This window comes from Mus pahari, chromosome 5, assembly GCF_900095145.1.
Source record: "Mus pahari chromosome 5, PAHARI_EIJ_v1.1, whole genome shotgun sequence".
NCBI lineage: Eukaryota > Metazoa > Chordata > Mammalia > Rodentia > Muridae > Mus > Mus pahari.
The window spans coordinates 18,046,645-18,072,385 of NC_034594.1; the positions used below are offsets into that span (position 1 = coordinate 18,046,645).

The 25,741-nt window shown below is 44.8% G+C and overlaps 1 protein-coding gene across 2 annotated transcripts in view; it reads right to left on the minus strand.

The window, feature by feature from the left end:
• Mgat4a (alpha-1,3-mannosyl-glycoprotein 4-beta-N-acetylglucosaminyltransferase A) overlaps positions 1 to 25,741 on the minus strand; it is an 83,962-nt gene that overhangs the window by 5,331 nt on the left and 52,890 nt on the right. For both annotated transcript variants that reach the window (XM_021197670.2, XM_021197669.2), the window contains exons 6-15: positions 21,522 to 21,568; positions 19,574 to 19,687; positions 18,862 to 18,937; positions 10,563 to 10,677; positions 8,716 to 8,846; positions 8,041 to 8,148; positions 7,750 to 7,943; positions 5,982 to 6,060; positions 4,843 to 4,909; positions 2 to 114 (exon numbers count right to left, since the gene is read on the minus strand). In XM_021197670.2, coding sequence (XP_021053329.1) covers positions 2 to 114; positions 4,843 to 4,909; positions 5,982 to 6,060; positions 7,750 to 7,943; positions 8,041 to 8,148; positions 8,716 to 8,846; positions 10,563 to 10,677; positions 18,862 to 18,937; positions 19,574 to 19,687; positions 21,522 to 21,568 — 1,044 coding nt within the window. The remainder of the gene's footprint in view (position 1; positions 115 to 4,842; positions 4,910 to 5,981; positions 6,061 to 7,749; positions 7,944 to 8,040; positions 8,149 to 8,715; positions 8,847 to 10,562; positions 10,678 to 18,861; positions 18,938 to 19,573; positions 19,688 to 21,521; positions 21,569 to 25,741) is intronic.

Below are 25,741 nucleotides of genomic sequence, written 5' to 3' on the forward strand. Positions count from 1 at the left end.
CCTCATTAAGAATGGCCCAAACAGCGGAGTTCTGAATAACCGAAAGTCGAAAGGCTGAAATAGGGTTTAGACCAGGATCCACGATTCCCTCTGCAACACCATACTCAAATTTTCCTTCAAGACAGAAAATTTTTTTGTTGTTTAAGAATTGTTGGAGAGTCATGAATAAAGTGCCACCAAAGTCAAAGTATTTTTGGTAGACAGGAAATCCACGCCTGTCCTTTAATCTCTTTTTACTCAGCTTTCAAAGTTCATGAGCTGACGTACTTTTAAAGACCTTAGACGCAGCCTGTCTAAGGCAGGAGCACACTTCTGCCCACTGTAAACTCAAAGCATGGTGGAGGAGAGTTTGTTTTGACATCAACAGAATAAAACTGTTGTGGATGTCTGCAAATTGGCACGCTACTCAAACCTGATCAAAATCCATTTTCTAAGAGCGCTCGGCCTGCCTCCTGGACTAGCGCTCAGCCTGCCTCCTGGACTAGCGCTCAGCTAGTCATAAAGAGCCTCACCATTTCAGACCTCAGGGGTAAGCCTGGGGCAGGGACTCTACCCATGTATATCTTTCCAAGGCTCTATTGAGAAAAATTTAGATGTGTGTCTGTTCCATACAATTCCCACACACTACTCCAATAAAAATGAGAAGCTAATTCATATGACAGGTCATTGCTATCCAGAATATATACAGAAAACAAACAATCACAAAAAAAAATCAAATAATCCAATTAATGACGGTAAGTTGAACAGAGTAAGTACAATTGGCCAATAAATACACAGAAAAAATATCCAACTCAATATTCCTTAGGCACCAGGAAAACATAAATCAGAACTACTCCAAGGGCTCAAGAGATGGTTCAGTGGTTCAGAGCATCTTTTTGCTCTTGCAGAGTACCTGGGTTCAATTCACAGCACTCACACAGTAGGTCACAACCATCCACTATTCCAGCCCCAGAGAATTTGATGCCCTCTTCTGACTTCCACAGGCACCAGGTACACACATGGTGCAGATACATACATGAAAGCAAACACTCAGATACATACAAAATGAAACAAATCTTTAAAAGAAAATGTTACACAAGTCTGAGAGGGTCTATCTTGCCCCTCATCAAGGAAATGATTAATTCTGGGCAGGTTGCTATGCAGAAAGGAAACCATATACTGGTGAGAACCTAAGTTGTATAAGAAGATATCTCTATATAAGAGAAGAAATACTACTAACACTCCTGGGTACATAACCAAAGGAATCTACGCATACAACATAAATGCCCAAAGACAAAATTTACATTCTTCTTTCATATACAGGATCTAGATTTAAAATAAAATAAAAATATTGAAAGGGCTTTATTTGGGAAGAGCAATGGAGCCAGTGGGAAGGCAGAGATGCAGTAATGGAGGGTCGGATAATCGAGGTAGATTAGAGACACATCTAAATGTATCAAAATGAAACCTGCTATTTGGGCCAGGGAGGTGACTCAGGATGAAGGCACTTGTCACTGAGCCTGATAAGTTCAATTGCTGGAACTCACTTTTGCAAATTTTCCTCTGATCGCCACACATATTCACTCTGGTGCATGTGTGAGATTTTATATATATATATATATATATATATATATATATATATATATTTATAATCAAAGGTCTGCTACAGGAAGAAATGTGACCTTCCAAGACAGCAGTATCCTATATTCATCTTTTCTTGCTGTAAAGATAATGTCCTTCTTAAGATAAACAGAAATAATGTAAGAAAAAGTACTAAAAAATTAAATTAAAAATGAAAAGAACAAGCTGGGCCGTGGTGGCGCACGCCTTTAATCCCAGCACTTGGAAGGCAGAGGCAGGCAGATTTCTGAGTTCGAGGTCAGCCTGGTCTACAGAGTGAGTTCCAGGACAGCCAGGGCTACACAGAGAAACCCTGTCTCAAAAGAAGAGAGAGAGAGAGAGAGAGAGAGAGAGAGGGAGGGAGGGAGGGAGGGAGGAAGGAAGGAAGGAAGGAAGGAAGGAAGGAAGGAAGGAAGGAAGGAAGGAAGGAAGGAAGGAAGAAATCTTTCTGGGGCAAAGTTCTTCAAGCCAGTGGTTAGTCAACTTTTCAGTGAAGGACATTCTTTTGTAGGCCACAGGACAAGCAAGAATGCAAATGAAAAGGATTTCTGCCTCATTTTTATAGACAAAACTCAATGTATGTTACACACGTGCTCTGGAACACGACTCCTTATTCTTGAACAACATTCCACTTAAATGAGAGGTGCAGGGTTAGTTTTCTCTGGCATAAGAACTGACTGCAAACATTTGTCACTGCTGACCTGCTAGTGATTGATGTTTTCTCCACTGTATCCTTGAGATATCCCCTCACCCAGTCCAGATACCACCAAACACCAGTACCAATCCACACACACACATTGTTTTTTAAATCACATTGTGTTGAGTGGAGTGTGCATACCAAAACCTGTGTGTACATGTGTGGGGTGTACATATCTCAGCCTGTGTGTACATGTGTGGGTGTGCATACCACAGCCTGTGTATACATGTGTGGGGTGTGCATACCACAGCCTGTATGTACATATATGGGTGTTCATACTACAGTCTATGTGTACATGTATGGGTATGTATATCACAACCTGTGTGTACATGTGTGGGTGTGCATACCACAACCTGTGTGTACATGTGTGAGTGTGTGTACCACAGCCTGTGTGTACATGTGTAGGTGTGAATATCTCAGCCTATGTGTACATGTGTGAGTGTGTATACCACAGCCTGTGTGTACATGTGTGGGGTATGCATATCTCAGCTTGTATGTACATGTATAGGTGTACATACCACAGCCTGTGTGTACATGTGTGGGTATGCATACCACAGCCTATGTGTACATGTGTGGGTGTGCATACCACTGCCTGTGTGTACATGTGTGGGTGTGCATACCACAGCCTGTGTGTACATGTGTGTGTGTGCATATTACAGCCTGTGTGTACATGTGTGTGTGTGCATACTACAGCCTGTGTGTACATGTGTGGGTGTGCATACCACAGTCTGTGTGTAGATAGCACACATTTCAGCAGTTGGTTCTCTCCTCCCACCATGTGGGTCCAGAGGATTGACACAAGTCTGCAGGTCTGCATGGCAAGTGCCCTCACGCGCTGAGCCATGTCTAGAGCCACATGATTGCTGTGGCGAATAATCTCAGTTGGAAGTTATTTACATATTTATTTTTTGATATTCACTTTCTGCCTTATAGCATTGTGATGACTCCCTGCTGGTTAGAGCAAAGAGCCTGTCCTGCAGCTAAAATGGATTCTGAAACACAGCAACTGTATCGGCACTGAAGCATCTCTAAGTCTCTGCTGCCACTCTATGTCTGGCTTGGAGGAGGTGTCCTCTCTCCCTCTCTGTACATGTGAGCTGTGTTCTATTATACTATCTGTTCTTTATTTTCCTAAGGAATGAGGTTAGATGTGATATTAGCTTAAAAGAGTACCAAGTTTCACAGTAGATTTTGGCTGTGACTTTTTCAGCCAATTATCTATCCATAGTAACTTTTTGTGCCTGTAACACCTACCACCAAAGTCCAGCATCGACTATGGGTCTTTCTTCAAATAATTCCTTTCTTTTTACTTTCTCTTTCCTTCCTCCCTTTTTCTCCCACAGAGTTCAGCCCAATAGGTAATGATCGGAGGAGAAAAAAGAGGGAAATGCCAGCGTGGCTGCTAGCCACATATAGGGTAGCACCTTCAGGGGCATTCAGCTAGAACTTAAGAGGCCAGCTGAGCATGCCAAAGGCATTCCTGCCCATCACATTAACCTTTTGAGCAGAGGAGCCATAACCCTAAACTGAGCATGCGCAGAGTATACTAAACTGTGCACGCTCAGGAAGGCCTAATCCATACCAGGATAAACGCTGACTAAATAGAATCCCCAACACACTTCCTTTATTTAAAAAAATAAATTAAAATAAAATAATAATAATAATAATAATAATAATAATAATAAAGCCCACGGCCGCTGCCTTGCTTGCTGCAGGTCTTAGATCTGTCTCCATTCTTTTCTGTCTAAGGGTTGCACTCACCAAGAGGTTAACCTACTGCATTTGGTCACAATTAAAATCCCAGACTACAGGCACTGGAAGGAACTTCAGAGGTCCCGTGGCTCTCCTTCCACACACTGGCCAGCGGTCCTTTCCCAGGTTCTCCGTTTCTCTACCGAAGGTTCTTTCTTCTGTCTTCTCATAACTTTAACCCACTGAAGTAAATCTACTGTTTCTTTTCTATGACCATGGCACTTTCCATATCTACCCCAAATACACCCAGCAGGGGGCGCAATAATTGCGGGTTAGCTGCTTCCTTTCAGCCATGCTTTTTGGCTTAGAAACTCAGTTCAATTCAAGTCTAGCTCCCCCCCCCCCAGGTTATTCTTTCCCTGGCTTTCCCCATTTCACATTTAGCTGAACCCCGATTCCATTTACCACCCTTCAGACGCTCCAAGGCTCTCCAGGTGCCAATGTCAGGCAGCCAGCACCCCAACAAAGACAGCACATCCCCAGGGAGGGTCAGAAACCTGGAAAGACCATCCAGAAAGAGGTGGACAGAAAGAGGCAGCAAAGGAAAACTCCATGTCACTGAGATACAGCCATGACACAGGTGACAGAGGAAGAAAACCAGACAGGGAACCCGACCTCCAGCCCCACCCCCACCCCGCGTATGTAAAACCCTGTCAGGATCAGAAACCCAGTCTGGCCAAGGGAACGGACAGCTGGGCATGCTGCAGAAATTGTCAACTTAACATTTGACAAGGATTTGAGATACCTGGGTCTCAGTCCAGGCAATAAGGGCTGTGTTATTAAGTAGACATTACCTATTCTGAAATAGCCATCTTCTAATCGTTTGTCTTTGGTTTCTTTGCTGATTTCCAAACTGTCGCTCTAAAATAAAACAAAGGCAACAATTGTATGAGTAGCTAACTCTGTTTAAATCAAATCTAACTTTGTGAGAGTTGCGTTTGTGGCATAGCCGTGAAGAAAAATGACATCTCAGTAAAGGACTCTGAAAATCTGTTGGTAGAAGTTATTTCAGCCATGCTGAAAGAAAATAAAAGATGTTCAGAAGATCCAAGTGTTCCTTACAGAGCGGTGAATTAACTGTACTGTTCATCAGGCACTCAATGAGCATTTGGCATCATGAGACTCAAAAGACACAGTAGACACTGTGCTAAAATATGAAACCTTTTCTTAATACAGCCATATTATTTTCCAGTAGAAAGCAGAATGAAGACTACAGATAAAACAATATCAGGTATTCAACATTATAAACTTAATACTGCTACCCACCATTAAAGCCCTATACCACATGAGAGTTTTTGTTCATCTAATAAGAACAACCTCTAAGTATCCATTGTGACAACTGGCTTTAATTGGTACAACTAGAAAGCCTCAGTGAGGGGCTATTTTGGGTTGGCCTGTGAGCATATCGGTAGGAAGTTTTCTTAATTAGGAAAACCCAGCCCACCAGGGGCAGAACCATTCCCTACACCCTTACATGGTTCCCAAGCCATGTGTAAGAGCGAAGAAACTAAGCTGAGCACAAGCATACATGTGTTCATTTCTCTCTGCTCTTGAGTGTGGGTATGATGTAACTTGATATTTAAGGCTCCTGCCTTGACTTCCCCACACTGATGACTAGAACCTGGAATTGTATGATAAATAGCCTCTCTTCCCACCCACCCCCCTCGATTTAATTTAGTGAGTACACTGTAGCTGTCTTCAGACACACCAGAAGAGGGCATCAGATCCCATTACAGATGGTTGTGAGCCACCACGTGGTTGCTGGGAATTGAACTCAGGACCTCTGGAAGAAGAGTCAGTGCTCTTAACTGCTGAGCCATCTCTCCAGGCCAGCCTCTTTCTCTTAAATTGCTTTGTGTCAGGGCATTTTATCCCAGCAACAGAAATGAAACGAGACCCCCAGGCGCAGCAGCAGCAGCTGCCACCACCGTACCTTAAGAGGCAGAACATCCACGGTCGTGTTCAGCAGGATGTCTCCTGGGTGCTCTTGATTGCCGCTGTGGAACAAATAACTGAAAATACACACCAAAGAATCAATACCACAAGTCAGAGTTGAGTGTAAAAGATCCAAGAGCACAGCCTCCCCCAGAGTGAGCTCTTGGAAGGTTTCTGAAGGCACAGTCTGACCATACCCGAACCTGCAACCACCCAGCTCACTCAGCCCCAGGCTTTGTGTTAGCCCCATCAGAAGCCATCATGTTCGCTGCTTAGCACTCAGTGGACACAGAACTGACCACAGGCTGACTGTTTGCGACAGCTTCCTCATCATCACAGAGCAGTGCTTTGAATCAGTTTCCAGGAGGACAGTCATGGGCTAGGCCGTGTTCAAAGCCTACCTTCAGGGTTAGGAGTTTGGAGCAGTGGTAAAGCACACGGCCAGCATGTGCAAAGCCATGGATTCCGTCCCCAGCTAGAACATACAAAGCTTGCCTCACAGTAGCTAGGCGTAGTGGCACATGCCTTTAATCCTAACCCTCCGGGGGAGACAGACTTCTGTGAGTTGGAGGCCAGCCTGGTCTACACCGTGAGTTCCAGGCTAGCCAGGACTATACAGTTATATAGTAAGACCCTGCCTCAACAAGCAAACAAATAATTATACACCATTAATGCAGAGTGGGGTCTAGAGCTGTGTGACCAGTCTGATAGTCAAAAAAAAAAAAAAAAAATCAATGTTAGCCATCATACTAATCAGCTAAAGAAAAAACACAGAATCACATGAACTGACCAAGAAAGTGCATCTGGCAAAATTCAAAACTGGGAGTTCTAAGATAGCTCAGTTGGTAAAAAAAATCTTTGTTATCCAAGCATAGGGACCCGAGTTCAATTCCCCAGAACCCACGCAAAAAATCCAGCCTAGTCATACCAGTCAGTTTCAGGAAAAAGCTCTGGCTTCCATGTGCAGGCACAAACAGCAAGTCACACCAAAATGACAGCCCCTGCTGGGGTCTGTGTCCGCGAGGTGGCTGATGCCACGGACAGCCTACAGTCAGCGCGCATTCCTACATACACGGCTAGGTGTGAACTCCAGCACAGTAAGTCTGCCGCTGGGGTTCTAGTAAACAAAGGAGAGCTGAAGGGACAATGGATATCAATTTTTTTAAAAAAGAAGAGAGTCCCAAATTCTATAGAATGGATGTGAGTCCCAGAAAACCTAACAGGGTTGCAAACACCCGTGGGATGCTAAAAATGGCCTGCACCAGCAGAAACACTGATGAGGACCATCATCCAGTTTAACCAGCTGCTGGTCTGATAACCTGCTCTCCCTGTGTGCGGAGAGAGCCTAAGAAAGAAAATTGTGAGACTTTAGGAAGACACCTAAATGAGAGTGACAAAAGTTACAGATTAAGTTCATGTCCAGAAACAATAGAATCTACCAAACAGAAGGCCAGCAGCATGGCTCAGCAGTTAGACACTTGGTACCAATCCTGAAGGGCGAGGTTCAGTCCCCAGCAGCCACAAGGTAGAGGGTGAGAACCCGTTCCCATGCACTCTCTGGTCCCCACACATACAATGCAGTCCTTTACAAAACGATGCCCAAACAGACACGCATTTCTGGTACTCGGCAGTATGAAATTAAGTCATAACCAAACGGGTTGCCACCTCCTCTCTCCTTGATCTACTGTGCACAGAGTGCATGGCTTCAGGAACCACACTACAAGCAGGTCTGGATTTGAGGAAAAATGTACCCCACAGTCACTGACCTCTCCACATTGACTGGTTTGTCAAATTTAAACAAGATGTAGTCTCCAGCCGTGGGGGTGATGGCCCAAAAGAAGTCTTCCCCCATGTAGGTCTTCTCCAGGGTGTGCCCTTGGTACACCTTCAGGGAAGTGGAGACCTCTGCAGGCGGATTCACGTGGATCTTGAGAAGCAATGGCTTCATGTAATCTTTATCCTAGGAGGACACACATGGGTCGTGATGTCACACATAGCTCATCTGCACACTAAACAGCAACCTGTGCGGCTAGGAAAAACTACATTAGATCACCAACCGTGAGTTTCTGAATTTTCCCCGACAGAGATGAGTGTAGACCCACGTGCTGGAAAAGGGAGGGTCGGAAGCGGATTCGTAGGTTTGCCTTCTGTCTGTCACAATGTTTCTAGACATTTAAAAAAAAATCTGATTTTACTATTCAATGATAAGGAGCAAGGCAGACACTGAGAGTCCTGTCAGTTGTCATACTGACATCACTACTTTTCAGTCCTTAAAGTAGACACTGAGAGTCCTTCCTGTCAGTTGTCATATTGACATCACTACTATTCAGTCCTTACTTTCAGGTGTGCTAGGATCTCACACTATGCCAAAGGAGTCAGACAAAGACCACAGACAGCACTGGAAGAAAACAATACGTCCTCCACAGGCCGGGTCCGACAGCTATCTACAGTCATTGAAAACAGGGCACCACAGTACATCTTCCACAGGCTGGGTCTGACAGCTATCTACAGTCATTGATAACAGGTCAACAATGCTTCAAGACCCCACCCGAGTTTCTTGACCATGCACCGGGGAGCCACCACTTAGAAACAGGCTCTGCTTTAAGGGATCTTCTACTATTTTTTTTTTAAATACATGATAAGTTTGGTGGTGTCTGCCTTTAATCCTAGAACTCTGGAGGCAGGGGCAGGCAGATCTCGGTGACCCTGGACCCCATGAAGAGTCAACTTACGGCATCTTTTTCGGGGTTGCAGACCTTCACCCAGAGAATGTGGTCTAGGAGCCAGTCAATGGGCTTCTCCTTATAGAACATAAGGATGAACTCCACAACCAGCGCGAGGTCCGGTGCCTGGAACATCTTTCCTGAAAAGACATTCCCAGTCAAGAGCTGTCACAATGGAAGTGACCTCTGTGCACTGACATTAGTGAGGTTTCATTCCCATCATCAGAACAGAGTCACTTTAGCTGGACAGTGTCTTGACTCATCACGGGGGTTTAAATGGAGGTAGCCAACTCTCGCTCTTTGCTGCTACAAAGGCTAACATACAAAGTTGTTTAAAGGGATCAGAAATCAAGTGCTAGACAAGTGAGACACTGAGCTGTATTCTCAGCCCTACATACTTTCTTTTTTAAATGTAAATCTCTCAAATTTCTATTTATAGGAATAGTCTTACTAAGAGGAAAAAAAAAACCTGATTTGACCATCTTTCCCTCTTTTCCCCCTTCCCTTCTCCCCTTCCCCTTCCCCTTTCCCCTTCCTCTCTCCCATCTCCCTCCCTCTCCCTTTCTTTGAATGATCTAAATTGATAAACACAAAAAGAGGAGGAGAAACAGATACAGGAGGAGGAGGGGAAGGAAAACTTACTAATTTTGTTGTTACTGAAACTTTCACAATTTTTTTTTTCTGAATCTTAAAACAAGTTTTGAGTTAAAGGATAAACAGGGTCAGAGACAGAGCCTATAGCATGGGTGCGTGTGGGGGCTGAACCTGAGGTCTCTCTCATACAGGCTAGATAAGAGAACTACCACTAGGCTGCACCCCAGTGTTTGCGTTTGTAAGTCAGCATCTCATGACAGCTCATCCTGGTCTCGGGTGTGAGATCCTCCTGCCTCGGCCTCTCCCATTCTCCCATGCAGGCATCACGGCATCTCACGCGTGCACTATCATCACCTGGCTTGAGAAGGTATTTTTAAGCCCCGCAAATTTCTTTCAATTCAACTTCAAGCATGTTTTTTTCTTTTTCATTGAATGTAGGGGCACTGTTTCCTCAAAGGCTTTAAAAATAAGCACCCCAAATAGTTCACGAAAGAAACGAATGAACATGAAGTCATCGCTGGGCAAGAGCTGCCATCAATGCTGTGCTTCTGGGATGAAACTAGTGCTGTTAGCATAAGGGAACTGGAGGTGTGTCAGAGAAGAATCAGACATGCTCCCACCTCCACGGCAGCCATGGTGTGGCTCTCTAGAGGATCGGCTGTTGCAAGATGTTTGAAAACACTGCGAACCCTGAGATTGCCCTATCTACTGGAAAACTTGTTTTCAGCTGTAGTGTGGCTCAGTCTTAGCACAGGCCTTTAATCCAAGAGCCTTCTGCTTGAATACTGTAAACAAGATTAAATAAAGACAGCTATAGGGCGGGCATCCAGTTTGCAGGAAGTGAGTATAGGAAAACCCATCCAGAGTAAGGGGGAGTTGAGGGGACAGGTAGAGGCTCACACAGGAAGGAGAGAGGAACATCAGGTTTCCTGGTGGGATGTCAGCCTAGGAGGACGCTCAGCTGCGTGCTCTCTGCCTCGGAGCCATCGGGCTCTCACCCAGTATCTGGCTCCTGAGTCTTCACTGGTAACATCGAACAATTGAAGCTTTGTTATAAAACAACATGCTACACCTCAGAAGTCAGGGTCTACACAGGATCATCATCTGCATAGGGAAATTTACCTAAGTTTAGTTTTCTCAAAACTAGTCAGTTTCCCTGGGAAAAGGCAACTTTTGTTGGGGAAAGAGGGGAAGCAGTTGGTTTAAGATTCTGAGACTTAGCTATTTTATAAAATAGATAAATCATCAAATGCTCTTCTTACCAATGAAGCCAAGCTGGGAAAACTCTAGAATCATCCATTCTTCCGAAGAAAGTTGAAGTGCAAAATTCTTTATGGTATTAAAATAGTTTTGTTTGACAATAATATCATCTTCAAGCTAGAAAAGAAAATTGAACAATCATCTTTAAAAGTCAAAAGGGGAAGGAAAGAGATAAATGAGCATTATTACGGACAAACACATACGTGCTCACAGAAATCATGAAAACTATGGCTAAAACCAATTAAAATATAAAACCAGATGCTGTCAAAATAAAATATACACTCACTCTAGCAGATCAACTCCCTAGTTTGATGAGGTCAAAGGAAAGTCAGCACCTTCCCTCACCTACCCTCCACCTGACTAGATGAGAGGAACATGAAAACTGGGCACACCTCCATTTGACACTTTCTATATTGATGCAGATGCCTCTGTTTGTCTTTCTGTCTCTGTTTCTGTGTTATTTCTGTCAGTCTGTCTGTCTCTCTCTCCCCCATCTCTCTCTCTGCCTCTCTGTCTTTATCTCTCCATCTCTGTGTCTCTGTGTCTGTCTGTCTGTCTGTCTGTCTCTCTCTCTCTCTCTCTCTCACACACACACACACACACACACACACACACACACACACACACACACCGGGGATAGAACCCAGGGCCTAGCTTAAGCAAGGTAAGGGCTCTATTACTGAGCCACACCCCTAGAAGCCCCTTTTATATATATTTTTTAATTGTTACGTATATGTATGTGTCTCTGCATGAGTTTAAATGTGTCACAGGTGCAGGAGCCCATGGACGTGAGAAGGGGCACTGGCCCCCTAGAACTGGAGTTACAGGAGTTAGGGGCCACCATGTGGGGTGGGATACAGTGAGGAGGGCAGGATAGGACCAGCAGCACCTGTCAGTGCCTGTTCCTGCAGGCAATCAGCACACTCCAGGTCACTTGCAATGGAGCACCCCACCCCCTATCCCCCCACCCCCACCCCCACCCCCCACCCTCCTGCTTTTTTTTTTACAAAGTATCAAAGGGATTTTACTCAAAGTGATAGTACTGATCAGAAATACACTGCCATGAATAGCAGAGGCCACATGAGTGAAGATATTCAAGGGCTCCAGCTATTGCCTGGGGCTGCCTTTATGGGGTACATGAAAAGGAGGAGTTTGGTTGCTGAAGGGGACTATCAAGGGTAGTTCTGATCAACAGATTAAGGTCTATAGTCATTTCTCTACTGTGCACGCCCTGTCTCATGATGTGTCTGACTTTCATCATGTGCATGTCCGATTATGCACGGGCCTCAGATGTGAATAGGGGATTCTCCATAAGAGTTTCCTTAAGGACACAGTTTCGTGCAGGGCAGTGGTGGTGCTCGCCTTTAATTCCAGCACTCAGGAGGCAAAGGCAGGTAGATTTCTACGTTCGAGGCCAGCCTGGTCTACAGAGTGAGTTTCAGGACATCCAGGGCTTTACAGAGAAACCCTGTCTCAAAACACCCCCCCCCAAAAGGACACAGTTTTGCCTTACTGTACATGTACCCCAACCAGTTCAGCTCAGGCCACCCTCTATGTTAGGAGTATGAATGGATAGAATCTGTTGAAGGGGAGAAGAAACTTACTTCACTGTGCCTGTGGGGTGTGCATACAGCAGGTTGGGGTCCTACATTGCTCACAGGTTTTGGGGTGCAGTGTTAGGGAAGGAGCTTGTGTGCAAATATGTGCAGATAAATGCCCCAGGCTGTCCAGTATTTGGAGAGGAGCGTATGCTCAAACCAAGCAGAGTCCTAGATCACTAAACTATTCCCTATGCTTGCCTGCATCATTACTGGGATATGCAAAGCACTTTGGGAACACTGAGACAGGAAATTTCCCTTGAGTGGAAATCTGAAGGTTAAACATCATAGTGAATGAGGAAAATGCCTGTGAGAGGCATCAGAGCCCTGGGTCACCTACCATGAGAGCATGAACTGATGCTGGGTAATGCCACCTTCAAGAAATGGTTTGCCCAGGCCACTGTAAGCCATCCCAGCCCACAGGCATAACCCCAGGCTTGTTGGTATTTTCTTTAAGCATAAACCCTTGATGACGCAATTGGCCTGGCTCTGCTCTTTTTTTTTTTTTTTTTTTTAAGTACCTTGTATTTTTCCAGCACTGGGAAATGAATACAGGGTAGCGTGAGGACTGGCCAGTACTCTCCCCTGGACCACCTCCTGCCCACAAGCACCCTTTAGAAGCTGTGAATTTGAAAGCCCCAGGTTTGCAACCATAGAGGCACTAGGGAAGATCTCTGAGGTGTGAGGAAATTCCTTTGACTCCCAGTCTTCGGCCCTGTTTTCCTTGGATGTCCCTAAGCTATCCCTTTCCCTTGCAAACATTCCAAGCCCTCAGTCTGAAGGCTTCTGAAGCCAGTGTGGTTTCCATCCTAATACTCTGTAGATACAGTGATGAACTCCCTGAGAGGACTCTCATTCTGCCCAATTATGAAGACCAGAATATAGAGCAACTGTTTCCTAAGGAGCAAGCTTTGGGGAAATGGATCATTTTCAGAAAAACATCATTAATCTTTGGAGAGCTAAAAATTTAGACACAATCTAAATGACCAACAAAGAACAATAGCGCAGAATTGTGTTACTCCTAAGGAATGACAGAAAATCACCTTAAAACTTTCGATATTGTGCTGTGATAAGGAGACAGGTTTTGAAGCCCTCTGTGTGTGTGTGTGTGTGTGTGTGTGTGTGTGTGTGTGTGTGTGTCTGTGTCTGGTCCTGTTAGAGATTTAAGCTATCAGCAAGACAGCAAAACAGCAAACTCAAGACCCTCCTTTATCCCCAGAGACATGGAGCCCTCCCCTGGGCATCCTGGCTCCTGTCCCCCTCACCAGAGACATTAGTTCCAAGTCTCCGGAGCTGCTGACTTTCTGGCCTGCATCCTGATAGTGTTGCTGTTTCTGCCCTGTTTCAAACATGGACAGGAACAAAGCAGGCACCCAGCAGAGGCTGGGAGTAAAGGCCAGGACTTGGTGCCAGCGACTGCAGCGCCACAGATGAGCATTGAGGAACACTCCATCAGAGAGACACAGGATTCCCACACACATCCCCAAAGAATGGAGGTGCACACGCCAGTGTGGAAACCAGCAATCGCACTTGGGTTCTACCCACGAGTCCAGAGAAGAGAGGACCCCAGACACAGTGACTGTGAAACATGTCTAAGCTCCTCCCAGACAATAGACCCTGGTAAAGGGGAGGGTAGGTGTGACACCCCCTGTCCCGTTACCACTAGCTAAGGAGCTCCTGGCATTCTCTAGCTGCTGAGAGAGAATGTCAGTTTCCTTAATGACATGACCCGCGATAAATCCACTGCAGGCCCCACTACCAAGACCAGTTGGTCAACACAAATTGGATTCGATGAGTATAAAAAGAAGACTCAGTTGGGGGTTGGGGGGCAAAGGTGGAGAGGGAGGTTATGAGCAGAGGCAGAGGTGGTATGTTCCAAATACATTTCATGAAACTCTTGCTAAACAGGGTCTGGGGCTATAGAGATGGGTCAGTAGTGTAACCCTCTTGCCACTCATCCAGAGAAAGGAGGTTCAGTTCCTGGCAGCACCACATGGTGGCTGACACCCACCTATAACTCCAGTTGCAGGGGGCCTGGCACCCTTGTCTGACCTCAGGTGGTACCAGCACACATGCAGTGCACACACATACATGAATGTACTCATACAAAGAAGAAAATCATTTTTTAAAAAAAAGTAAAGACCAATATAGATGCAGATGCTCACAGCCAAGCATCAAACTGAGCATGGGGTCCCCAATAGAGGAGTTAGGGGAAGGACTGAAGATGCTGAAGGGGTTTGCAACCCCATAGGAAGAACAACAATATATACCAACCAGACGCCCCCCTCCCCGAGCTCCCAGGGACTAAACCACCAACCAAAGAGTACACATGGAGGGACCCCTGGCACCAGCTGCATATGTAGCAGAGGATGCCCTTGTCAGTCATCAATGGGAGGGGAGGCCATTGGACCTGTGGAGGCTCTCTGCCTCAGTGTAGGGGAATGCTAGGGCAGTGAGGTGGGAGTGGTTGAGTGGAAGCAGGGGAGGAGGGGGGTGGGAAGGAGGGATAACATTTGAAATGTAAATAAATAAAATAACCAAATTTTAAAAGGGCAAAGGGCTCCAGAAGCTCCTGCTGACATTACCAGAAGCAGGTCTTCCTTCCAACCAAACCAGACCACAAGGATGGGGCCAGGGGGACAGATGTCTGCCTAAATACCAAATTTCCCACAGTAACAACAACCAGGACCCGTGGTGAGGCTACATCATAAAAGAGTGGGCAACTAAATAAAAAGGACAAGGGTTAAATGAGAACATCAACGAAGAGACAGAAATTATGGAGGTGAACCAGACGGAAACCAGAACAGAAGAAGACAAAACCCGAATGAGAAACCTTACAGCAGACCTGGCCGAGCAGAAAAAGAGTCAGCAGAGACAGAGTTTTCGAAACTAATGGTGCCGAGGAAAAGAAGGGCAAAGGATGAAGATGAGAGCCCACGAACCTGCAGACACCACAAGAGAATAGCTACACAGTTACTTCAAGAAGGGCAAAGGAGCCACCTGAAGAAATACTGCCAGAAAATGTCCCAAGTGTAATGAATGTCCAAATTCAGCAAGCTCAGAGACAACTGAACCAAGGAACAGCAGCACAGCCAATCTGTCGGCGTCCTCGGAGAAAGGAAGGCTGCCGCAAGTAGAGAGAGAGGTCTCATGCACACATGTTCACACATGAACACATACGTGTGCACATACATACACACTTACACACACACACATGCGAGTTCACATACATACAGACACAAACACACACGTGCATGCGTACACACACACACATTTCTCTCATACACATACCACACATACACACACAAACACACATGTGTAGGCGTACACACACACACATGATCACACATGCACACGCTCACATACACACATGCACACATGCTCCGACATGTGTGAATACATATACACATGCACAATAATACACCCATGTACACGCACGCACGCACACGCGCGCGCGCGCGCACACACACACACACACACACACACAAGAACTCCTACCAGACAATCAGCAGATTTCTCAGCAGGGACATTGCAGGCTGGTAGTGGATTTGCAAGTGTAAAAGCAAAACAATTATCCACCAAGAACACCATACCTGCCCAGCAGAACTGCCATTTGAAAATATAAGAGAAATTTAGACTTTTTAAAATAAATTCAACATTATTCCTCCTGCCTGACTTGCTGGGGGAGTCCATCTTAGAGTGAAAGGGTATAAAAACCAATGAAAGACCATACAAGGATATAAAATTATCTGATAAAGGAAACATTTGGGTGCACATAGAATCCTATAGTAAGGTAATATTTGTGGGTAAGTCACTTTGGTTTCTGGGTAAGGACACCAGGTCCAACAGTCACCATCAGCCTATACAACAGAAATGTAGGCCTCTGAAATATCTTGTAAATTCTTGTCACTCATGATAGGAGCTCAGTTGCCTGGATCACGTTTGGGTTACACTAGAACCCAAAGCACACAAAGCAGTTACATACTTATATCCATGGATGTGCAATATGAAAAAAGGCAGGGGACACAGAGGTATGGCTCAGCTGACACAGGGCTCTCCTAGCATGTGATCCCAGCACTTGCGAGGTCAGGACTTCAAGGTCAGCCTAGAGTATATGAGACACATAAAAAACTTTATAAAGTGGGGCTAGAAAGATGGCTCAGCGGTTAAGAGCACTGACTGCTCTTCCGAAGGTCCTGAGTTCAAATCCCAGCAACCACATAGTGGCTCACAACCATCTGTAATGAGATCTGACGCCCTCTTCTGGTGTGTCTGAAGACAGCTACAGTGTACTTACATATAACAATAAATTAATCTTTTTTTTTTTAAAAAAAAGGTTTATAAAGAGGTGGTTTGCATCAATAACAAGGTAGAGACAGGGAGCAGATAAAACAAAGGTAATTTCCATGGCTTGAACCAACAGTAAGTGACCAGTGTTAGAAACACATGAGTATTTTAAAAATCAGTAGTACAAAATATGTTTTTGTAAATATGCAAGCAAAACTTTAGTATGAGTCACACAGGAGAAGAGAGGACTCAAAATTAGACAGGAGAGGACATTAAAACTCATGTCACAGAGTAAAAGCATTAAACATTATGAGAGGCAACCACAGGTTATGTGACAGTGATCTGAACTAGCCATAGAAGAAACAATACATTCCTAGAAAGATGCAACTCACCCAGACTGAAGAAAAATAAGTTTCTACATAGCTATAACAATCAAGCAAATAGGGGCTGGAGAGATGGCTCAGTGGCCTAGAGCACGGACGGCTCTTCCAGAGGTCCTGAGTTCAATTCCCAGCAACCACATCCAGCAACCACATGGTAGCTCACAATCATCCGTAATGGGATCCGATGCCCTCTTCTGGTGTGTCTGAAGAGAGTGACAGTCTTCAGAAATAAAAGAAAACAAAACAAACAAAAAACTTCTTGAAGGTCTGGGGATGTTGCTTGGTTGGTAGAACACTTGTCTGGCAAGCATGAAACTCTGGGTTTTATCCCCAGTGCCACATAAAACTGTCAATGCCCACAATGCCAACATTCAGGATGTGGAGATGGAAGGATTTGGGTTCCAGACCATCCTTGGCTATCTGATAAGCTCAGAGCCAGCCTGGGCTACATAAGACGCTGTCTAGGATGATGGTACCAACATAAACCCTCGGTGACTCCCTTGCAAGCAGAGTAGGAAGTCCAGGACCAGAGAACTGCACCGAAGAATTCTGAGTAACATTAAAGATTTAACTGATTTTTCTCAGTCTCCCAAGAAAACAACACAGGGAGAATTCCCCTGAGGTAAAAAGCAAAAGTGTTCCTCTGCTCGTAGTCAGCAGGGCTTCTCACTAACTGTCAGCAGGACTGGAAACCTCACCTGGAGCCAGACATCCAAGAGTTAAAAGCATCCAAGGACAATGAATTTGCCATCTAACTGTGTTGCTTCTTACACACACACACACACACACACACAGTGTAAGTGCACTCCCTACTGAAGCAGGGCTTCCTCAAATAACAGATCCTCTTGTCTCCTAATACTAAGATGGTAAATTTGTGCAACCACGCTCAGGTAAATCTGTAAAACATGACACTTGTGCCACTTCCCTGTGACATGCCTTATAAAACTCCATAAAAAAATACACTATAAATAATAAATGATTTGAGCAACATTACAAGATTAAAAAAAAATCACACATCATCACTTATTGTTACTGATATTGTTATATCAGTAACAATAACCAATGCCCCAACTCAAATTTCATTTTAATCTCAAGCTGGCCTATGGTGGCACACACCTTTAATCCCAGCACTGGCAAGGCAGAGGCAGAGCTAGGCAGCAGATTTCTGAGTTCAAGGCCAGCCTGGTCTACAGACTGAATTTCAGGACAGCCAGGGAGCTACACAGAGAAACCCTGTCTTTGAAAAGCAAAATGCCCTTTCCTCAAGGAACAAAAAACAAAACCCCAAAGCAGAAAATCATTTTAATCTCATTCAGGAGACTGCTAAAAAAAAAAAAAAAAAAAAAAAAAAAAAGCTAAAATGCTTAGGAATAACTTAAGGAAGTGAAAGGCTTACCCCAAGTGAACAATCAAAGCTTACTGACAGAAATCGAAGAAAACAACCCAGAAGCGGGACACCCCAAGTTTGAGGCCAGCCTGCTATGTAGGCACAGCTACCTGTGTTTAAGCTCCATCAGCCACGTCAAAAAGCCAGTCACGGCAGGGGGAACTTGCTAGTCAGCCATGCTACATGCTAGCTGAACCGATAAGATCCAGGTCCTGTGAGAGACTCAGCTTCAAAAAATAAGATAATTAATGGAGGAAGACACCAATATTGACCTCTGGCCCTTACAGGTAAGCTCACACATGTACCCCACACACATACACGACCTATACACACAAATACAAGAGACTTCCAGACCAGAAGAGATGCTCTCTAATCTACCGTCCCATCTTCCGTATTCACGTGAACGTTTTAACATAGACCTCTGAACCCAAACATCATCGGTAAAAGATATACAAAATGCAAAATCTATTTTGAGCGATGTATGCCTGACTTTCCCATTTCAGATGTTTTATAAGTTAAGTAAATTTCTTTTTCTGTTTTAATAGATGTATTTTACTTAAAAAAAAAAATTAAAACCACCAAATAAAAAAGCTGAGCAAGACAAAAGAAACACCTCAAAACACCCCGAAAAACCCCTGACTCTTACCTGAATGTAGTAGATGCCCTTCTCCTGAGCATACATCATCAAAAAACAATAATCCAGGTTCTGCTTGGTCCTCCATCTGAAATGAACAGCACCGGAGAATGCGTTAGGACTCAGACTCAAAGTCAGCAACCTCAGATCAGACGTCTGAATCTCGTGTCTATTGCAACACACGCAGATAAACTCCCACACATGAGAGACGGTCTAAGAGCAGCTTCCTCCAGTGCAGTCTCCATCACCATGTATCTTAAGAAGACTGACCCTCCAATTACCCCGTGCACAGAGGTTCTCCACCGAAGGAACTTTGGTCAACATTGCACACACATCCCCATCTAGAGACAGTGCAGCATAGAAGTTACTAACACATCCAGTGGTGAGCACACTTGCTGTGGTACTGAGGGCAGAACCCGTGGCTCCGTGCATGCTTGGCTAATGCTCTACTGAGCTACAATACAGCATCTCCCAGACTGTTTCATCCACAAGACTTTTCTTCGGTAATATCTTAACGTCTCCCTGAATGAGAGCTTCGCAAAGTCTGACTTAGGAACATGAGGCCAGTGTTTAGAGCTATGAATTGAATGCTGCTAGATTGATAATAAAGAAGAAATGCAAACAGAAACAAATACTATGTGTTAATGCTTTTAAACCACCCTGAAACTGACAGGCACCATGGCACCTGACATCTAAGTGTGCACCGGGCATCTCTGTCGCTCACCTCACTCTTTCCTTGGAGTCTCCGAAGGTCTCCTTCAGGTTTGTCAAGTCGGGGTAATAACTTTCAGGAGGAGAGATTATTTCCAGCAGGCCAGAACTAATTTCTCTAGAAAATCTGCCAAGAGAAAGGTTAGCTGTATTATGTCAGCTCTGTGGGGTGTCACTTGCCTTAATGCTTAATTTACTGATGTAACTGTAGCAGAGACCCTAGGTAAACTATGGGCAGTGCCCTCTTACAAGTATTAATTTTCAAACTTAACCAAATCAAGGTCCCACAGAAAGCAGGGAGCTTGGGGGAAAAAAAGCAAATGAATCTCTATGCTTACCCCAAATATATTATTTATGAAAAAAATCAAAGCTCTTGCATTTTTTGGGGCTGGTAAGATGGTTCGTCATTAGAGGTGACTGCCCTCAAGCCTGGTGCACAGACTTGAGTCTAGTGCCCGTAAACCACACAGTAGGACTAGAGACTAGCAAATGTTTCTGTGACCTCCACATGCACACCAAGGCAAGTGTGCACATATACTAATGAATGCACGTGAGGTTTTCAAATTTAAAGACACAAAGCTCTTCAGTCTTTCGAAGCTTTAGTTGTAGGCTGCAGGCTCTATATCATTCCAATCCAGGGTTTCTAAGCTGAGGACAACTTTATCCTTCCTGGGAATATTCAGTGGGGCCTGGAGATATTTTGGTTGTCACAACTAGTGACAATTTACCTGACATCTAATGAGCAGATGCCACGGGTCCTGACACACGTCCTATTATGCCAAGAGCCCATAACCAAGAATCGCCTCGCCCAATCAGCGGTGCCTGGGCTGAGAAACCCTTTCTGAGGCTCTTGAGTCCCTTTTCACTAACCAAATGTGGTTTCTTTTACATTCTTGCAAACCTTCACTCGGAGCTGGTAGAATGCTGGCCTTAGCGCAAGTGCCTGTGATTGCTCTTCCTGGCCTTGCTCTCCCTGCACGTGAAGGAAGCCTGTAGAACCTACTGCCCCAGAGGCTCACGGGAAGAGGAATGAGTCATTATCATGCTGCCTTGAGGAGCCTCCACCAGCCTGTCTCTACAGCCTGACAAGGATATAGCACTCGAGGACATTTTAAACACATGATAACTTGACCCTGAAGTATGCGCAGCATCTTTTTAAATCTCCAGCTTTCATGTTTTGACCAATGAGGAGAAATTATTTTAAGTGTGGAGCTAGCAAATGCCTACAGCTTCTAAAGTCTTTTCTAAGTATCTTTATTATTTTTAATTATGTTTATCACATGGGAAGGGGAGGGGAGGGAGGTCTTGGTCGGCAGAGATGACAGATCTCCCTGAGGTGATATCGGGGGGCATCAGGGACGATGAATTGAGCGAAGGACCTGGACTCGGGCAGTCTGCAACATCTGCAAACACCTTTAACCATGGACTATCTCCCCAGTTCCCGAAGTCATTTCTTGTCAAGTAGGGGTAAAACCAGATGAAATTCACAGAAGAAACCCAACAGGTCTAACTTTAACACCAGCAAGTGCACAGCATATAACACAGCAATGCCTAAAACTCCCTGAGCCTTGCACCTGTCCCCTGCTCGCAGTGCCCTGGGCTCCAATCTTGACAGGACAGAAAGGCATGCTTAGGTATGGCTCATTTTAACATCTGTCCTGACATCGTTTGCTTGGCGAGCAGTGGGGAAGACTCAAACAGTTCTGCCCAACTGTAACTCTCTCCTCACTTTCAAGACTAGAGATGTGCTCCATACAGAAGCTATTCAAAGCCTTGCTACAGTGGAATGAACCAACTTCCCCACCAGACACGTGGATGTATGCACAGCTATGTAATGAGAGCATAAACAGCGCTGACACTAATGAGCAGAGAAATGAATTAGAAAGGAAAGACCTTTTTAACAGAAAGCCAAAGATAATAGCTGTGAGAAAAGTTTCACTTCTGCACTTCAGAAAACTTACTCTTTCTCCAGGTTGGCAACAACGCTGTGAACATAATCAAGATCTGTCTGGGAGAGAGAGAAAAGTATGGTTTTTATTTCACTTTACAACAGATTTTATGTGTGTTACCCTGCCTGTGTGTGTGTGTGTGTGCTGTGTATGTGTATGTATGTATGTGTGTATATGTGTGCTGTGTATGTGTATGTATGTGTGTGTGTGCTGTGTATGAGTGTGTATGTATGTGTGTGTATGTGTGTATGTGCTATGTATGTGTGTGTATGTATGTGTATGTATGTATGTGTGTATGTATGTGTGTGTGTGTGTGTGTGTGCAGTGTGTATAGTACATGTCCATGCTACTCTTGGGAGACCAGAAGAGGGCATCAGATCCCCTGGAACTGGAGTAACAGATGTTTGTAAGCCATGGTGCGAATGCTAGGAGCTGAGCTCAGCTCCTCAGGAGAGCAGCCAGGATTCTTAACTGCTGAGCAGTTTCTCCAGCCTCTTACTTCACTTTTAACGCCAAACTCAAAGTAGGCCAAATGATGAATCACACACTGGAAATACCATTTTAACTTTTTAAGACACTTCCTCTATGAAATATCACCTCTAAATGTCCTTAGGTACTATTACAGTAAGCAAACGTGTACGTTTTATTATGTTCAACCATTGGATCCCATCAATTTGATTTACTAGAAAAAGTGAACATGAAGCAATTCTTGTTCTCCCGAAGCATCCTAGCCTTGAGGCGTGCGTGTGCACAGCGGGGAAGCAGCCTAGAACCATGAAACCGAAACCTAGACTCAAGATTCACCTCTGCAGCTACATCTGTGTTGCTTCTCTGAGCTTTTATTTTCTCTTCTATTTGGGGGAGGGTGAGGGGGAAGACAGCTCAGAGACTATATTGAATAAACCTATATAATAAAAAGTAGCACCATCCTGTATATTACATTGATACTGAAAACTCAAATCAGGAGAATGATAACCGCAGTTTGAAATAAAGGGTATGCTTTGATTATAAGCAATTAAAAATCTAGGCTAGGGATGTAGCTCCATGGTAGAGCCTTTGCCTTACAGAAACCAAGCCCTGGGTTTGATCTGCAGCACCACCAAAAACAAACACACAAACAAAACACCTGAAAAATCTGATATTCTTGTCTTAGTCAGGGTTACTATTGCTGTGATGAAACACCACAACCAAAAGCAAACCAAGGAGGCAAGGGTTAATTCAGTTTACACTTCCAGGTCACAGTCAATCACTGAGGGAAGTCAGGGCATAAAGTCAAACAGAGAAGGAACCTGTGGGCAGGAGCTGATGCAGAGGCCATAGGTAGATGAGGCTTGCTCCTCATGGCTTGCTCAGCCTGCTTCCATATAGAGCTCAGGATCCCCTGCCCAGGGGTGGCCCCACCCACAATGGGTTGAGATCTCGAGCGTCGATCACTAAGAAAATGCCCAATAGACTTGCCTACAATCTGATCTTATTGAGGATCCCTCCTCTCCAGTGACTCTAGCTTGTGTCAAGTTGACATAGCCAACACAGCTCTCTATCCATTTGAAACTCAATGACAACTCAAATATTGTCAACTATTAAGAGAAAAGAGTGATATATAAAATTTGAGCTATGTTATAAAGGCTGTCAAGCATCTAATGCTGGCAGGTAAAAAGAAATAGCTTAACACTGGAAGTAACGAGAAAAAAAAATCTCATTAAAAACTAATACAGAGTTTTTGCCTAATTTGATTTCTGTTGATTGGATTCCAACTTTTATTAGTCCCCTCCCCTTAGCTCAGGCCAACTGTCAGCGATCCATTCTTAAATAATCACCCACATGCTTGACTGAAGTATCTGAGATATGATTCTGGAGACTGTAGCCAAGCATGGTTTACATAGACCACAGTGTGCTCAGAAACGACCTGAAACTCAGTTTGACAAATACTTGATGAGCCACGGTGATATGGCTAGCTCAAGCAAAGGAATACGGAGAGGCAACCCTCTGCTCCTGGCTGGTTGATCTGAAGTCGAGCGCCACCGATTTCCTGTGAACACGGGTCTGTTACATTATGTGAGCTTTAAGCCGGTTTATGAGCAATACAAAAACACAGTCATACAAAACGCCTTCCACCACCCTTACCTATTAACGTATCTACAGAAAATGTGTTTAAACAACTGTGGCTGGTGTCCTTTGTGATGGAGAGCTGAATGGTTCTGGTATCTACTGGAGATTGGGGGGGTGGGGTGGGACTCCTCTGAAGAAAGCTCAGCCCATGAGCAGTTTGAAAGCACTGGACTCCATTAGCCAGGTCTCTTCAGTGGGACTCCGGCCCCTCCCTCTGTGGCTGGGGTCACAGGGATGGGCACTCAGAGCTGCTCACTGGGTCGAGCATTTTGCCTAAGACACTTTAAACAGCAAATGGGAACTGTATGAGAGAAGAGTAACCACTCATCTGTGAATTGAAAACTGGGATACGCACGCCCAGTAACAGGATGCTTGGACAGCAGAGAATTAAACAGGCATAAAAGGCAAAGAAGGGCTGCCCACCCACACCCCGTGCACAGCACAATTGTTTGGAGACTTTCCACCATGACTTAGTGTTTCCTGGACGGTTTGTGGTCACTATAGTCAATAAACTTTGTACTAAGGGCTGATTGCTTTAAAAATGCCAGTGCAGTCCTCAAGAATGCTCCGTGTGCCATTTACCACCAGGTTTGTCCTTTGATATCGTCTGTGCCTTAAAAAATGTGTATGGGGGCTGGAGAGATGGCCCAGCAGTTAAGAGCACTGACTGCTCTTCCAAAGGTCCCGAATTCATATCCCAGCAGCTACATGGGGGCTCACAGCCATCTGTAATGGGATCCAATGCTCTCTTCTGGTGTGTCTGAAGAAGCTACAGTGTACTTGTCATATACATACATACATACATACATACATACATAAATAAAATCTTTAAAAAAAATGTGTATGGGCATTTGCCTGCTAGTATGTCTGTCTACTACTTAACATGCCTACTGCCCCAGGAGGCCAAAAGATGGTGTCAGATGCCCTAGGATGAGTTACAGGGTGTTAGGAGGCACCATGTGGTTGCTGGGAATCAAAGCCAGGTCTTCTGAAAGGGCAGCCAGCACTCCTAACCACTGAGCCATCTCTCTAGCCCGTTATGATAGGAGGACTTTCATTTCAGCTCAAAGAACTTTCTCTAGCCAGTGCTCTTAAGTGATGGATTCGGGTCCCGCCCCCGTTTGTTTATATATAGAGTTTAGACAAATTGTCAGAGAGGCCATGGTGTTCTCTCAACACAGGCAACTGTGATAATGAATGGATGATGGTCGGAACTTTCACATTCCCTTATACCTTAACAGAAGCTAACTCAATGGAGCATAGTCCTGATGTAATAAAAGTATGACCATTTTCAGGAGGATCACAGTGGGCAGGGTTCTCTTACATTACTATATAATCAAGAAAATGTCCCCACATACATGCCCACAGGTCAACTGGATGGAAGCAAATCTACCAACTCAGGTTCCTACTTCCAAGTACATTAAGTTTGTTTCAAATTGACAAAAACAAACCCTGACAACCATATGGGACAGTTGTACGAGAAGCTTAGCTGAGTTTTTCTCAATCAAGACAGGAGAAAGAACATCCAAAGGACAACAGTGTTTGCTGAACACTGGTAACTGCAGCACAAAGCCTAAACACAAAGCGGGACAAACCTAACAGGGCAGGGGCAGCCTCACATCTCACCCTGACCCCAAACGCAGCCCAAAAAGCAGATTAATCCGATCTCAGACACAGAAGCCCGGGTATTAATGCCGTGGGATGCACTAGGCAAGATAACCTGACAAGTAAGGGCAGCTGGGACAGAAGCCGGGCAGAGAGAAAAGACCAAACCCACCAACTTTAGTGAGTTCCCTAATAGGAAACTCTCTAAAGACCACCTAAGAAACGAGAAAGAGCCACAAAAGGCTTGATACAATGTTGCGAAGTGGGAACTGGAGTGGGGAAGGGCATGTACTAATGTACACCTGCAGGCCCAGCTGTCCCTGAGGCTGGTGCAGCATCACTAGCTCAAAGCCTCCCAGGCACCTCTTTCACACTAAAGGGTTTTCTTGAAAAGCCTGGTATCTTAATCAGGGTTTCTATTCCTGCACCAACATCATGACCAAGAAGCAAGTTGGGGAGAAAAGGGTTTATTCAGCTTATACGTCCATACTGCTGTTCATCACCAAAGGAAGTCAGGA